Source organism: Tripterygium wilfordii, chromosome 13 (genome assembly GCF_013401445.1).
Source record: "Tripterygium wilfordii isolate XIE 37 chromosome 13, ASM1340144v1, whole genome shotgun sequence".
In the NCBI taxonomy this organism is placed as follows: domain Eukaryota; kingdom Viridiplantae; phylum Streptophyta; class Magnoliopsida; order Celastrales; family Celastraceae; genus Tripterygium; species Tripterygium wilfordii.
Genome location: NC_052244.1, coordinates 8,183,856 through 8,200,251, shown reverse-complemented (window position 1 = coordinate 8,200,251; position 16,396 = coordinate 8,183,856). Strand labels below are relative to the sequence as shown.

The 16,396-nt window shown below is 36.3% G+C and overlaps 1 protein-coding gene and 1 pseudogene across 1 annotated transcript; one reads left to right on the top strand and one right to left on the bottom strand.

The window, feature by feature from the left end:
• Window positions 1–6,005: 6,005 nt before the first annotated feature.
• On the top strand, window positions 6,006–8,734 carry LOC120012512 (annotated as a pseudogene).
• Window positions 8,735–10,940: 2,206 nt separating this feature from the next.
• LOC120012189 (protein indeterminate-domain 5, chloroplastic-like) lies at window positions 10,941–15,428 on the bottom strand. The gene is made up of 4 exons (XM_038863498.1): window positions 14,941–15,428; window positions 14,317–14,713; window positions 11,927–13,237; window positions 10,941–11,163 (listed from the first exon to the last, which is right to left on the bottom strand). Exons 1-3 carry the CDS (start codon window positions 15,110–15,112, stop codon window positions 11,944–11,946), a joined length of 1,863 nt encoding a protein of 620 aa, XP_038719426.1. The 5' UTR covers window positions 15,113–15,428; the 3' UTR covers window positions 10,941–11,163; window positions 11,927–11,943.
• Window positions 15,429–16,396: the final 968 nt, after the last annotated feature.

The window sequence follows — 16,396 nt, the reverse complement described above, 5'->3', positions numbered from 1 at the left end:
GAGAATTTCAATTAAACCTTAAGATCTTTTTGATAATTACAACAAGGGGGAGAAAGAATATAGTTTTTGGATAAAGATTGTAGTTTTTGGATAAAGATTGTAGTTCTTGGAAAAAATGGTACATCTTTAGAAAACCACATTGCACATTTTGGAATCATCAAAAAGGGGGAGATTGTTGGACAGGAATTTTATTCTAGGGTATAAAGAACACTGTCTATTCCATCTGCAACTGATCCAAGTTGTACTGTGATCTCAGTGATTGCTTCGTGCAATTTATCTGGGTCATGAGTACTTGCTTGTCTACCCCATGACATATATCGAACACCTTGTATGGCATACTTTGAAACCATAAGTTGCCTTTTGTAGTCTTGAACTTTGTCGGTTGCTTTTTTAAGTCTCCTTTTGGTTTCACTCAAAGCTTCTTGTAGAGATTTGATGGTTTTCTGGGGATCGTCCTCGTATACGTCTTCCCTTATAGGGGAGAGGTTGAATCTGGGATCATTTCCACCTTCATCTTTTTTAGAAGTAGAACCTTCATCAGTTCTAGACCTTTTTGCATGTGGAGAGTTAGGAGTATCCATCCTTGAAGATTTCTTGAGGAAGATATTGGTTTCTGTTGATTCGTACTTTTGAATATTTATACGAATGGAATATGAAGGAAACCAAGACTTACTGTCTAGGTCAACATTGTGTTTTTGATGATTGTGTATGATTGTATACTAAAATGTGTGTGAGCATGCTTGACTTGAACATATCCTAAAATGCTAGAAAACATGCTTAAATGGTTATTTGGTTAATTGTTTAATATCTTAATTGTGCATATACACTTAAATGAAGGTTTATGCATATCTCTATGTGAATTTGATATCTATATATTTTTGAGATAGTGCTGGAAATTAAGTTTTGAAAACAAACATACATGGACTAAGTTAGGGCATTAATCTTCTAATGATCATAACTTATCTTAACCAACTTAGGTCCAAATTACTTGAAACTTGAACCACATGCACATGAAGGTTTAATATATGTTCTAGGACTATAATCATGAGAAATTAAGTGCATCACATATATATTTGTTCATATGTTTAAATTCCGCCAAAACTAGGTTTTACCTAATTTTGTGCATATGTGTTCTTTGTGAATGTGGTGAACCAAATGAACTCCGATTTAAATGAAATTTCGTGTGCATCTTAGTTTCATCACTATGAACATATTTGATTTAGTAAAGTTCAAGAGAAAAGGTCATTTACACTGAGTTTGCAAAATGACTTTGAATTTACACTTAGAATTTATCGGTTTCACTATTAGTGACCTAATTGCTTGGTTGAGTGACCAAACGATTTCCGATTGTTATGAAATTTTACATGGACATTTTAATACATATAAAATGATTTATCATGCAGTAATATGAATTTTCTGGGTTGTTTTTCTAATATAATTAACCTATGCGCTCTATATGAAGCTCTTTGAGTTTACATGCAATTGGGGAGTTCTACCTCCTATTTCCTTGTAGGTTAATCATCATTGTGGTCTCATATGACTCAGAATTCAGTACGCTCAAGTGAATTGAAGTCCGGTTTTTGAGTATGAGCTTGGATCTCTAGAAAACCAAGAAAAACCTATGTTCATCAACCTTCCACTAAGGCATTTTGATTGATGATTGGAACTAGCCTTAGGGCTGTATAATATGGATATATTGGTGCTGCCAAATTCAGAGTTTGAAGTCAAGATTGGAGGGACATGTGTGGTCATGTGAAGGATCTCTTATCTTCATCAAACAAGATCTTGCACATGCTTCCTTTATTGAGGTCAATGATCATATTTTTGTGAGAAGACAATTGATGAAGCTAAAGGACAAATGCAATGGTTGAAATTTGTAAGAGATGAGAAAGTATATTTTGCAACTAGACAAGACTTAGATTATGAAGATATTCTTGAAGACTACAAGCTCCAACGGTACACTAATCTATGGCTGAGATTGAATTGTTTTGAATTATGAATGGATCAGATTACAACAAGACTTGACGGGTTAAGATGACCATTTAAAAGGTGAATCCAATGGTTGTGCATAAGACCATATTCTTGCTTGCAATTTTTGACTTAAAAGAAGATCTTACTTGATTTTTGGAGTCAAAGATGGTTGCAAGTTGCTACACATTTTGTAGGAAATCATTGGAGATATCAAGGCCAAGATTTGGTGTAAGTTTGATCAAATGGTCAAAGATGACAAAATTGTTGGAGATACCAAGGTCAAGATTTGGTGCAAGTTTGATCAAATTGTCAAAGATGGCTGCAAGTGCACATGACAACTCAAATCTTGGAAAGCTAGACTTGGAAAATAATGCAAGTGCAACGGCTACATATTGTAAGGTCAAGATTTAATGATCTATTCATTCAATGGCCAAGATTTGCACATGTAATTGAAGGTCGAGATTTGAAGATAGAAAAAGATCCAATGGTGGAAATCACAAGAGCTTGGTAAATTATAAAGAGGGGTTCTTCCTCATTCCAACTTGGAGAAGCCAAAATTACATTGAAGAAATTCTTGCTCTCAAAGCATTCAAGCTAGTTTGTGCCATTGAATCCAAGCTTCTACCCAAGCCACTCTAAAGGCTTTCTCACTATTTTGCTTTTGCAAAGAGGGAGTGCTTCTCATTTGGCTTCTTATTTTCAGATTCGAAAATCCTTATTATTCTTCATTTTCTATCCAACCCGTGAGGTGATATTGTGATTCTTGAGTGTTCCTCAACCCCATTGCTTAGTGCAAACCTTGAGTGAACCATTTATACCGAACACTTGTAAAAGTCCCTTCATCGGGCAAAAACCTTGTTGAGGTTGAGTTTAAGGGAGTGCTTGAAACCCTTGGTTGTAAAGTTTGAAGATTCTCTTGAAATCTTCAGTTTTAAGGGTGACCTAAAAACCCTTGTGAGTTTTGTGGAGCTCTTGAGAAAACCACATCCTTAGTGGAGGTTGGAAAATCCTAGGTTAGTGAACCTAGGTAGTAGATGTAGGAGAAGAGTCTCCGAACTACTATAAATTGCTGTGTGGACTTTCTTGATTGCATTGCTTGCTTGTTGATTGATTAAGTGTTTTGATTGCAGAATTTTCTGAACCACTAGTCTGTCCGTGCACTGTTCACATAGCTAAACTTTGAATTTTAATCTGAATTTTTGATATAGTATTCATTAGGGTGTTGTGATACTGCATACCAAATTTCATTGAATTCTGACTTGATTTGTAGGTGAAATTTGAGTTGTAAAATCTGTGCGCAGTGTGTTGTTTAAAAAATCTGTTTTTGCAATTCCTTGATTATTTGATAATTGATCATTCACCATATTGTATCACATCTTGCATTGAAATGAATATTGATTAGAATAATCATTAGAGTCCAAATTTGTGTGCTAATTGTTAATTGACATTGATTTCCTTTTAAATTATAAAAAGAGATTCCTATCGGAATTTGGGGACACAATTCACCCCCCCTCTTGTGTTAAGTTCGATCCATCACTTCTTTGCTTTGTTTATAGGTTGATTTAGCACAACAAAATTAGAGGTTACGTTCGATGTTTTTGTTTGGATGTTCTAAGTTGTGATGGCATATATATGAATATTATGACCAAAGGGAGGCTTGTCTTGATGTTAAGGAAACAAGATACGAAATTAGGGAAGGAGTTAAGGCCGGTAAGCCATACAGCTAAGTGCCCCCCCCTAACCGTCGCCGCATACGACACATTTTTGCTGCCTCATCGTTCTCTCTCTCTCTCAGACTTTGCTTCAATAAAAATGAAATTTAATTATTTAATTAATTATTTCTACTCTTTTTTAAAAATTTTATTTTGTACAAAAATACGTATAATCTTTTGAGAGATTAAATTGAAAAGATGGTGTCATAAATTAAAATGATTGAGTGGATCTACATTTTGGACATTTAAATTATATACATGAATAAAAAAAAGGACAGAACAACAACTAGTAGTATTTTTTTTTTTTTGAAAGACCCACAAGCCACACACACCTAAGCCATGCCTGAGGGGCATGAAGGCCATCACAGTGGATGGAAAACTACCCAAATCCCAAACCCCCTATGAAAATAGAACCCTGGATTTCAAGGTCCTGGGCAGACAACCTGACCAACCAGACTATCTCTCATTCTCAACAACTAGTAGTATTAGGAAAGAGGAGAAGCAGCAAAATAGGTTATTTGACTGTTTTCTTCCTCTCTTCATCATCATCCCATCCCATATATCCCTGGATTTTGGTTGTCCCCCTATATTTTTCTTTTATATATGCTTTTCTCTTTGGTTCTTTGTGGGTTTGTTCTTCTCTCAATTAAGCTCTCCCTCTCTTAACTTGTTTTCTTTTGGATTTGTACAAATTTGTATCTATCTATATATCTATATATATTCTCTCAAAGAGAGAGAGGTAATAACATTTACACACACCAAGCGAAGAACAAAAAGCTTCTTTTTCACATCTTATTCTCTTTCTTTAGCTCTGAATTCAGCTCATATCCATATATATATGATGAAGTTTGGTGTATTTTTTGTCGGCTAAATCATTCTTTATATCCTTGAAGTTTCGTCGATTTCTCATTTCTATCCTTTAAGTTTAAAATTTGTCGTTTATGTACTTGATGTTTCAAAACTCCACCCAAATCTATCATTGTCTCCATTTTCTGATGATTTAGCACCGGGATTTGCCCAGTTGGCTACCAGAATGACAACGTGTCATTTTTTATAAAAAAAAATAAAAATCCACGTGATTAAAAAAACCAACTCATCAAACCCTAATTTTTTTTTTAAAAAAAAAAAACTCAACCCCTATGCGAAGCTTCCCTTTTCCCCGATCTTCTTGCGAGTTCTTGTTCACTGTCATCATCATCCTCTTCTTATCTAAGGCAGCCGGGAGGAGGTGAAGAAATGTAGCAGAGGGAGCCGCGGCTGTAGAAGGACTACCATGGATTGCTCGGGCCCAGGGGACTACCGTGGATTGTGACAGGGTTTTTCAGATTTGCAATTTCTGCTATTGAAGGACCCAGGGGACTACCATTTGGGTTGTCATTCCAGACTAGAAGCTGCAGCATTCGAGACATTTCCTCCTGAAAAGCATCATCGATTCAAAATTGCACTTTCTGTAGAATCACTAGCACTAAAATCAGTCGAGAAAGATGGACCCAATTCATGCATGTCAATTGGATTTACTGAAAGATAAAGACTCAATTGAAGCTCCATTGTCTAATCCACTCAAACCCAATTGAAGACCCAAGGTTTTCTTGAAGGAGGAGACTCTGCAGAGAATGTAAGGAGTGACTCTGGCATGCCTTGAAATCGACAAAGCCAGAAGGATGCTCTGCGTGCCCTTGAGGGAAGTAGAAGACATTGGCGTTCACAGTAGGCATTTGGACCATGCCACCGGCGCAAGTGTGCCATATCCGAGAGTCTTCGATTTGGAGGATTTGTTTAATGCATCAATGGATAATGGAAGCTTTTCCTTTTCCTTTTTCTTTTTTCTTTCTAATATTATCTGTGGCCTTTTTTTTTTGTCTAATTAAATTTTTAACTCTAGATTTGCTTTTGTCACAAAGAAGAAGAAGAGGAGAAGAATGCTTCAAGAGATATAATTGAAGATGGCCGCCGCCTCATCATCGACACCGCCTTTCTTTGTTATGTCGAGGGAAGACAATCAAAACCAGTTGATTATACAACAACATTCCTCCACCACCACCTCACCTCCGTCCTCCTTAACGGCTCCGTCCCCGCCACCGCCCCCAAAGAAGAGAAGAAATCAACCTGGAACTCCAAGCAAGTACCTATTTTTTGTCATCTACATAATTTTTTGTTTCGTTTCATGTATCCAAAACATCAGTCATCAACCAAAACCCTAATTTTATATTCTTGAACTTTGAAAAGTTGCTAAGAGAATTGAAATTGCTTTTTGGTTTTATCTTCTTATTCAATTTTTTCTTTGTGATTCAGGTATAATTTTGTATTGATATAGTGTTTCTAATGTTTTATGGTTTGTCCCTATTGAGTACAAATCCAGATGCAGAAGTGATAGCATTATCTCCCAAGACGCTAATGGCAGCAAACAGGTAGGTTCATATGTGAGGTATGCAATAAAGGGTTTAAAAGGGAACAAAACCTGCAACTCCACAGAAGAGGACACAACCTTCCTTGGAAGCTTAGGCAGAAGACAACAAAGGAAGTCAAGAGGAAAGTTTATTTGTGCCCTGAACCCACTTGTGTCCACCATGAACCTTCTAGGGCTCTTGGTGACCTCACTGGGATTAAGAAACACTACTCAAGAAAACATGGTGAGAAGAAGTGGAAGTGTGAGAAGTGCTCAAAGAGGTATGCTGTTCAGTCTGATTGGAAAGCACATTCTAAGATTTGTGGCACTAGAGAGTACAGATGTGATTGTGGCACTCTCTTCTCAAGGTATGTACTCAAGTATATATACATTAAAAATTCATCGAACCCATTTTTCCTTATAGTACTGTTTAGATTCTAAAGATTGAAACTTTTTTTTTTTCTTCAATTGTGTTTGATTTGATTTGATTTGATTCCCTTGTCTTTCTTTCAACAAAATTTACACCAATGTTTGTGTATATATTATTGATTCATCATTACAATGACATGCAAAGAGACAAAATTGGTGAAAGTTGTGATTAGGGACTGGGAGTTTGAGGTGAAAGAAATCAAAAAGTTGTTGGTAAGCACGCCCCTTCATCTTTTTCCTTATTCACGGGTGTTGGTTATAGAGAGAGTGTGTCAGTGACAGTGGGGGACAATATTGTTAGTGGGCTTGTTCTTATATGATGAGTTGGTTGTGATTCCTGCGTTCGTTCTCTTCTGCTTTGGCTTTAATTAGTCCTTTAACCTTCAAAATATTAGGGTTTTGTGGGTCTAATTAATGTTCATTAATTATGACCCCAAAAACTTTTATTTTCAATCTAATTTTCTTGTTACAGCCATTGTTGGATTAAATTCGGTCTCAGTTTGAAAAATGTGATGTCATAGTTTTTCATGGTTATGGCGAAAATTTTTCAGAAGAAAAATACACTATTTATGGGTTTCTTCATTAAATGAAGACAGTCCAAGAAAAAAAAAAGGGTTCTCATTTCTGACTCTCTGGGCTATTCCTGAAAGTTGCAAACAATTCTCTACTTCATTCACTGAACATGTTGGACCAGCTCGGAGAGTCCACACAAATTTTTTTTTTTTTTTTTTTTTGCATAATTCTTTATTTAAACTAGTATGTTTGAGTTCATTTACTTCCATATATAAATACATATATGGTAATTTATTCTCTTTTTTGCCATATATTAATGCACTTAAAAATATTATTAATCCTTTTGATTTCCAAAAAAAAAGAAAAAAAAAAAGAAGAAGAAGAGAAAAAGACAACGATTACAAACTTGTCTTAACTTATCCTTTGTCTTATTACAATTCATCTAGTGACTCTTTTATGGTATTGCAATTTTTACAGGCGTGACAGCTTCATCACTCACAGGGCATTTTGTGATGCATTAGCTCAAGAGAATGCAAGACATCCTACAAGCTTAACCTCAATGGGTACACATCTCTATGGGAATAACCACATGACCTTAGGCTTACAAGACCAAACCCACCCTTCCTATCAAATGCTCCGGCGAGGCAGTGCCGGTGCAGCCAAGTTCGAGCACCTAATCCCTCCATCGAATCCTACTTCCCTACAAACAATGCCTTCCTCCAATTTCTTCATTCAAGACTCAAATCAACCATCATTACTAAACAAACCATTACATGGCCTAATGCAACTTCCTGAACTCCAAACCAACACCGACGACGGGGCGAACATCTTCAATCTTAGCTTCAACAATAGTGAAAATACTGCAAATGCTAGTAATGCTACAAATAATCTAGTCGGTTCCGGATTCTTGAACCCTAATCAGTTCAACATGGGGGAACAGGTCGGTTCAGGACTCGCATCTCTTTTACAATGCTTCAGTACAACCACATGAGCATGTCACACAACATATCTCCGCCACCGCGTTGCTCCAGAAAGCGGCGAAAATGGGATCAACTACGAGCAATAGTGGCGATGGATCGACATTGTTGAGGGGATTAGGTTGCACTTCTTCATCATCATGTGGTGGTGCTGATAAATCCGTTGCGGATAGAATCAACTTTGGGAGCAGTTTTGAGAATTGTAATGTGGAGAACCAAAACAATGATAGTCTCCACGCGCGGATTGATGAACTCTTTTGCGGCACATGGTGGAGGTTCAATTTTTAGTGAGTTTAACACAAGATTGGATCAGAATAACATCAATGGCAACAACTTTTTGCACCATGATCATCAACTTGGTGCAAGTATTGGAGATTCTGATAATCTGACATTGGATTTTCTTGGTGTTGGTGGGATGGTGAGGAACATGACTAGTGGTGGAGTCATCAATATGGGTTCTTTGGAGAATCCTGAAATAAAGTCAACGCATGGAAGTCAATCATTTGGAAGTGCCAAAATGCAGTGAAAGTGCAAGAAGTTTAGGTAGGCATGCATTTCTATAGATTTTTCTTTTCAATACATAGAGAGTCTGTATAGCACTAATTACTTGTTTTTGACTCCATTAGATATGTTTGAATTGATATATTACTGAAAGTGCCTCAAGGCTTTCTTTTAGACGTTTTTCTATTGTTGTCATTGTGTATCCCTTGCTAGCTTTCTTTCATTAATCTCCATTCATAGCAGCCCTTTTTGACCCCATATTTGCATATACCCTCATATATATATATATATATATATATATATATATATATATACTCGTTGGCATGTCCATTATATTGGCGTAGCCGTCTTAATTAGGTTTTGTTGCACTCCCATGTCAAGCTACCTAGTTGTACGTTAAAGTTCATTAATCTTGCTGTCTTCAGTCTTCACCACTATAAACCTATAGAAACCACTCAAAGCTGTTATGCATGTGTATATAAGTATCTAATATTTATTTTAATTTCTTGTTTGGGTGAAAGTTAGAGTTTTGGGGGACCATGAAAGGGGTATCTTGGCAAATTAGTTATTTAATTATCCCAAATCAAGTAGAGCAGAAGAAGCAATATCTTTTTTGTCGTGATTGTTGTCTTTTCTTATTCACTAGCTAGTCCGTGATTAGTAGCTTCTTCTTTTCTTTTTCTTTTTTTGATAAGAAACAAAAGAGGTAAATTAATTAATATGAACAGAGATTACACGATCCTTTGCAAGGGTAGAAGTCACACATGTTGGAGTCTCTTCCAACCATATAGAGAAAGGCCCCAACTCTAGAGCTTTCCTGGCTAGAATATGAGCAACTGTATTACAAGTTCTCCCAGCATGTTACATGACCCATGGAAACCACAATCTCTCTAATAGCATCAGTCAAGTGACCAAAGGATGAACACTAGAATGGCAGAGTCAGACTCCACCACAACATCCCGAAAGCCAGAATCACCACATATATGCAGCTCTCGAAAGACAACAATGGACTCAGCAACAATAGTAGGTTGCTATATATGTTATTCATATTGCAAATCATTTTTCTAATTTCTTATCATCACTAATAAAACAAATGGGAAATGATATATTAATACCATTTTCAAAACTATTGGACATCTAGATTCACTCTAAAAAACTTTATCCCTCATAAGTCCATTTTTATTTTTTATAATATTTAACTGATTTAAATTTTATCTGATTCCTTTTTTGCCCTTTTTTTTCCAAAGAGGATTAGATCTAATATGATTTCTCTCTTGTTACTTTCTTTATATGCTACAACTCTCTCTTATCTCATTACATCTTCTCTATCTACTGCATCTCTCTCTCTTCACAACAACTTTCTCTCTCCTGCTGCATCTCTCTCTCTACTACATCTCTCTTTTTACTACATCTTTCTCTCTCTCATCTCTTTTTCTGGCTGTCGTTTTGATCCAAATATGGCTGGGCATTACGCGTCTCTATGAGGTGAATCCAATGGTGACGGTGGTGTTGCGAATTATCATCAAAATCGGACATATCTAAAGTTTTTTCAAAACAATAACATTAGCCAACCAATGTTATTGTTTTAAAAAAGTAATGTTAGCCGATCAATGTTACTATTTTAAAACGGACATATCTGGTGGCCGTTTTGTACCATATATGGTTGGGCATTGTGTGCTTCAATGAGAGGAGTCCAACTGTGATGGTGGTATGGCGAACCGCCGTCGAAATAGATCAAATCTGAAGTTTTTTCCAAATAGTAACACTGGCCGACCAATGTTATTATTTTGAAATAGTAACATTGGCCGACCAATGTTACTATTTTAAAATGACCATATCCGGTGGCCGTTTTGGACCGTACATTGCTAGACATTGTGTGTCTCAGTGAGGGGAGTCCAACGGTAGTGGTGGTATAGCAAACCGTCGTCAAAATCGATTGGATCTAAGGCTTTTGTCTTATGGTCATCTCGACTTTTCTATCGTTTTTCAGGTCAAATGCACGGCCGTTGGTGGTGGTGGAAGGTCAATTGGAGTATGTTCATGGTGATGTGAGCTTCAGTTTAGGTTGGATACCGACGAACAACAGTAAGGAGAGAGAAGAAGAAGAGAAATGTAGTTGTTGTAGGAGGAATAAGACAAGGGTAAAAAGAATAATTAACATACTAGTGGTACCTTAGAGGGATAAAGTTTTTTGGACTGGACTTAAGTGTCAAAAAGTTTCACAAGTGGTACCAGCTTGGAATTTTCCCTAAAACAAATTGCATAAAAAGTTTGCGCATTGTACGGACTCCTAACTAGCTTAATAGAAAAACAAAACTCCAATCATTTTGAAGAAAATTTGATGAATATTTTGACCCTAGAATGTAGATTGTCCTATATTTACTTGCTAATGGGAGAGTTAATCTAATTACGTACTTGGTGTGTGCTCTTCTAGAAATTTAATAACTAATTCAAAAAGGGTTTTATAACCAGAATTCAAGAAGTTGATACTTAACTCAACATCCAAAATATGATCACTTTAAAGAAGTTGCCACTTAAGGCCACTGTTACACTCCCCATTACACTACAAAAAAACACAGAAGATAATTGAAAAGAAACACAAAAAAGGTTCGACAGTAAGCTCTCTCTGCAAAAGCCTCGCACGTCCATTCCATCCAAAAACAGCTCACAATGCCTGCAAATTAAATAACGCATGCACTTAGTCTGAAGCAATTTTATACAAACCAGGCACGCCAAAAAGTTGAATCTGTCCAGCTTCAAATTTAAATGCCTTGGTCCCCAGATAGTTGAATCTGTCCAGCTTCAGCCTAGGCATAGCCATGTAGTTCGTCAACTTCTACGAAGAAACATGCATTATTGCATGTAAAAAGGACTTTTAAGACAAAAGAAAAGGGCATGCAGACCTAAACATCTAACCATTTTGTTGTTTCAACTTTAAATATATGTAAGAATATTTGTTGAAAAGTCTTGGTAGAACACAAAGAATAATTGTGTAAATAATTTATCTTTCGAGTATGGGTAGTAATAAAATAGTGCATCAATCATACGAAGGGTGAAAAAAAAAAGGCATCTTTAGACATATGACAAGAAATGAAACAAAGCCACCTCACGGGTTATCCAAGAAGGAATAAAATGTATGAATTAAGAATACAATGCGCTCGTGACTCTGCCAGCCCTAAAACAGCAAACAACAAAAAAACATGACAAGAAATCAAACACAAATGAAACGTCCAACTCATCATGACTGCCTCCATCCATGCAAATAAAAAAAACCACTTTATATGTCAGAATAATGAATAATCAACCCCAAAAAATAGACAAAAAGATAGAGTAAAATTAAAAAGCATTAAAGACGGACACATTTACCAATAAAACCAAGATTTGTGTCTAATGATTTAAACCACCAAAGTTAACGCTTCCTGTACTTTAATTCTAACCTTTTTTTGATTTTGCTTCACTGAAAATTATTGTTGGCTCCTCCAAAAGACTGGCTTCTTGCCGGCGGACTAATATTAATATTATTTCCCTCTAAATTCAAGGTGGAGGAGGAGGAACCCATTTCCATGCCATGCTGCTGTTGTTGTTGAATATGCTGACTAGCTCCTTTAACAATTTGACCAACACCAAGAAAGTCTCTGGTCAACCTGTCTGACCCACCAGAGCTCACATTCACATGCACATTATGCTTCTCTTGATCTGAACCACCTTTGTTGTTATTAGGATCGTAATTAGGAACAAAAGGGTTTTCTCCGAATATGGAAGAATTACCAGAGGCAGCAGCAAATGAATTCATTAGGTCTTGTAGATGACTCTCATGGTTCAAACTTTCTCCATATAAACCACCAAAGTTAGCACTAACAAGCGGTGATGGTGATGATCTTTCATTTTTGGCACCACTACCACTAGTAGTATTACTTGAAGAAGAGCTAACAAAGCTTCTCATCAACAATGGCGATGATCTCTCATTGTTGTTGTTGCTTGGAGAAGTAGTAGTAGTGCTTGAACCCATTTGAGCTGCCTTTTGAAGCAATGCAGTGGCTGACATATGTTGCATTACATTGGCGTTTTGAAACGATGAGGAGCTGAAGAGAGAAGGAACAGCCGAGCTGATTTGATGATGATCTCCACCGATTAAAACGTCGACAGCATTGTCGTTTTGGGCGTTGAAATGATCGGAAACAAGCAAGCCTGAAGAGGGTACACCATTGATATTGTTGTTGGAATTGTTGGTGTTACTTGTTGTGCTACTACCAAAATTGGAGATAAAGCTTAGGTGGAAGAGATTGGTGTTGTTTGTGTTAGTTTCGAGATCATGAGGAGGAGGAAACTGCATTAGTCCATGAAATGGCTGCTGCTTGGTGCTTTGGGGTTGAGATTGGTGTGATAGTACTCCCTCATGATGGTAGGATTGATTTGTTTCTTGCATGAAGAACGGAGAGGATGAAAGAGGCTGCTGTTGTGGGGCCCGAAACGGCGAAGATGAAGAACCCATGGATGGAGGAAGGATATGATCAAACCGTCCTCCGGTCCGGCCGAAATCTCCACCGAGCCTTAAGATGTCACTAACATGGCTAGTTTGATTTTGAAGTTGAGATGATGAGAAGCCTACGTTCATGTTGGTGGTGGTGTTGTTGTTGTTTCCATACAAGTGGCTCCCAATTGTGCTCAAGGAGGCTGCAGGAGGGTTTCTTCCACTTTCTTGTGCCAATGCATCACAAAAAGCCCTATGAGTGACGAAACTATCACGCCTGAAACAGTCACATATACATTGACAAAGTCAGTAAATTTTGTCTTAAGATGAATTGGCTTGTCAAATCAAAACTTTGAACAGGAACAAATGTCTTCTAGCAAGTAATTCACAACCCCAAATATTACACAATTTACAATTTTACATGTACCATGAATTGCAATTAATAGTTCAAATTTGATAACAATTTGTGTTGTGATTGAGGCCAGCAAGAAATGAACCATGTATAGTAGCAAGTAGGTAAGGGAGAGTACAAAGACAACTAAGTTTCCATAGAAAGAAACATAATTAATAAGGTTAGGTACATAGAAGAAGAATTTCACTACAACTCATCCAAAAATTATTAACCAATCAACCATGAAATAGGACCATTTTAAGAATTGGGTGTTCAATGAATGCACCAAAGAGAATATATTCAGGATATATATACATAAAAGAAATCAATCAAAGAAGAAGCCCCCAATTGAGGGCTCCATGGGAATCTTTAAGAAATGCTTTCAAAAATAGAAATTAAGAAATTCAAGAACAATCATAATTACACATTCCCTTTTGGATTCCAATCTTCAATCAATGCCACTCTAAAAATTTCAATTGTGTAAGAGAGAAAGAGATATGTAGAGTGAGAGAGTAAGAGGGGAATGGTTAGAGCCACTAGACTAAATGTTATCAAGAAAGTGGTACCTGCAAGAGTCACAGAGAGGCTGATAACATGTATAGCCAGAGCAGATGAGAACAAACATGGCATTTAACACAACAAAACACACAGCTCTCTCTCTCTCTCTCTCTCTCTCTCTACATGGAAATACCAACACGTGAATAGGAATTAATAAAAGTAAAAACAGGCCAAAACTGGCGGCACTTCCAAGAAAAATACACACATAATTACACAAGTCCTTTCATTTTAATTTCATTTTTTTTGTTTTCAATTTTTCAGTATCTGAAGATTGAAGGAATGACAAGTGAATCAAATCAAATCAAACACAACCGAAGAAGAAGAAAAACATCAATCTTTAGAATCTAAACCCTACTAGGAAAAATGGGTTTAATGAATTTTTAATGTATATATACATATATACATACCTTGAGAAGAGAGTGCCACAATCACATCTGTACTCTCTAGTGCCACAAGTCTTAGAGTGTGCTTTCCAATCAGACTGAACAGCATACCTCTTTGAGCACTTCTCACACTTCCACTTCTTCTCACCATGTTTTCTTGAGTAGTGTTTCTTGATCCCGGTGAGGTCACCAAGAGCCCTAGAAGGTTCATGGTGAACACAAGTGGGTTCAGGGCACAAATAAACTTTCCTCTTCACCTCCTTTGTTGTCTTCTGCCTAAGCTTCCAAGGGAGGTTGTGTCCTCTTCTGTGGAGTTGTAGGTTTTGCTCCCTTTGAAACCCTTTATTGCATACCTCACATATGAACCTGTTTGTTGCCATTAGTGTCTTGGGAGATAGTGCTATCACTTCTGCATCTGGATCTGTACTCAATAGGGACAAACAACATAACCTTAGAAAATTCAACACATTTATTAGAAAAACCAAAAAAGGCAGGCTATGATTGTATATAACAACATAAAATTCAAAATTAGGGTTTGATTAATTTCATTTCCTCGGCGTAAACTTGGACAAACAAAAGCAAGAAAACAAATTCTTGATAGAATGAATCATCAAGAACATGTATAAAGATAAAATCTTTGATACTTGCTTGGTGTTCCAGGTTGGTTTCTTCTTTTCTTTTGCGGCGGAGGAGCAGGAGCTAAACTTGAAGAATTTGGAGTAGAAGTTGAGGAATGTTGTCTTGTCATCTCGTGGTTTTGATCCTCTTCTCTTGAGATTCCAAAGAACGGGACTGGCACCGACGAAGAAGGAGCGGCCATATCTTTCAATCAGTACCTAAATTAATTTCTTCAGCTATATATAATCTTCTTTCTATTTCACAAAAAAGCAATTCAACCACCCTACATGCAAAATTTGAGATTTCCTCTTAACTTTTGAATCTCAAAAAGCCAGAAAACGGGCAATTCGGAGTTTCTGAGGATTGATTGATTAGAACCCTAAAAGAGGAAAAACATCTCAAATGAAGCAAAAGAGATGTAGAGAAAGCAAGAAGAAAAAGAGAAGGAGAAACCCATAGAAATATTATATAAATATTTTTTCTTTCAGTACTCCACAGCTTTTTTATAAATGGCAGATTTGGAACACACTTGAGGTTACTTTGATTCGGTGTCATGTAGATACACCAACACATATACATATATATATATATATATTTTTTTTCTTTTATTAATTCTCCATATTTGTTTCAAAAATATTTCCAGATTTTACTCAATACTTTGCTGTGCGTAAATGAGATTTAGTTTACAGTAAGAAAATTAATTGAGAGAGAGAGAGAGAGAGGAGAAAGGTTAGTGATATATGGGTCGGTGGACCCAATCCATTGGCCGCAAAATGACAAAAAATGGTGCGTGAGAACAGCTACACCATCTCTCTTTGTCTCTTTTATTTCATATATCTTACCTCACCTGCAGACAAACCTTCCTTCATCACCCACCTCCCTCTCTCTCTCTCTCTCTCTCTCTCTCTCATATCACTAGGTTCAAAGTAAAAAATTATAACTAGTTAAACACATTTTCTAATATTGAATTAATAATTATATACAATCATTATTAAAATCTAAATACCGAAACATTTTAGGGAATGTAAGAATAAGAATATATATCTATAATTTTGATATAATTCTAAAATAACTACCAACCTTCTGCAACTTAATACTCTGAATTTATCAAATTAAACCATATAAAATATATAAATTCATCAAAATCTAAAACTAAAAAAATTCAAGAAATATCATAAGTGTGTATTTTAGGTATAATTTGAAGATAGTCACAGTCCTCTACTTTTCTCCAGCATATTGTAGATAAACAATTTTAATCGTCATCATTAACTAGTATGCGTTTCTCAAGTTAAACAAATAAAGCTATAGAAATTCACGCATCATTAAAATCTGAAACAAAAAACATTCAAGATATGTCGAAGTGTCCACATTTTAGATATAATTGAGGATAGTCGCGGCCTTCTACTTTTTGATCTCCTGTCGTTTCTACGCAAATAATTTTAATCATGATCATTAACTAGTATGCATTTCTCAAATTCGACATATA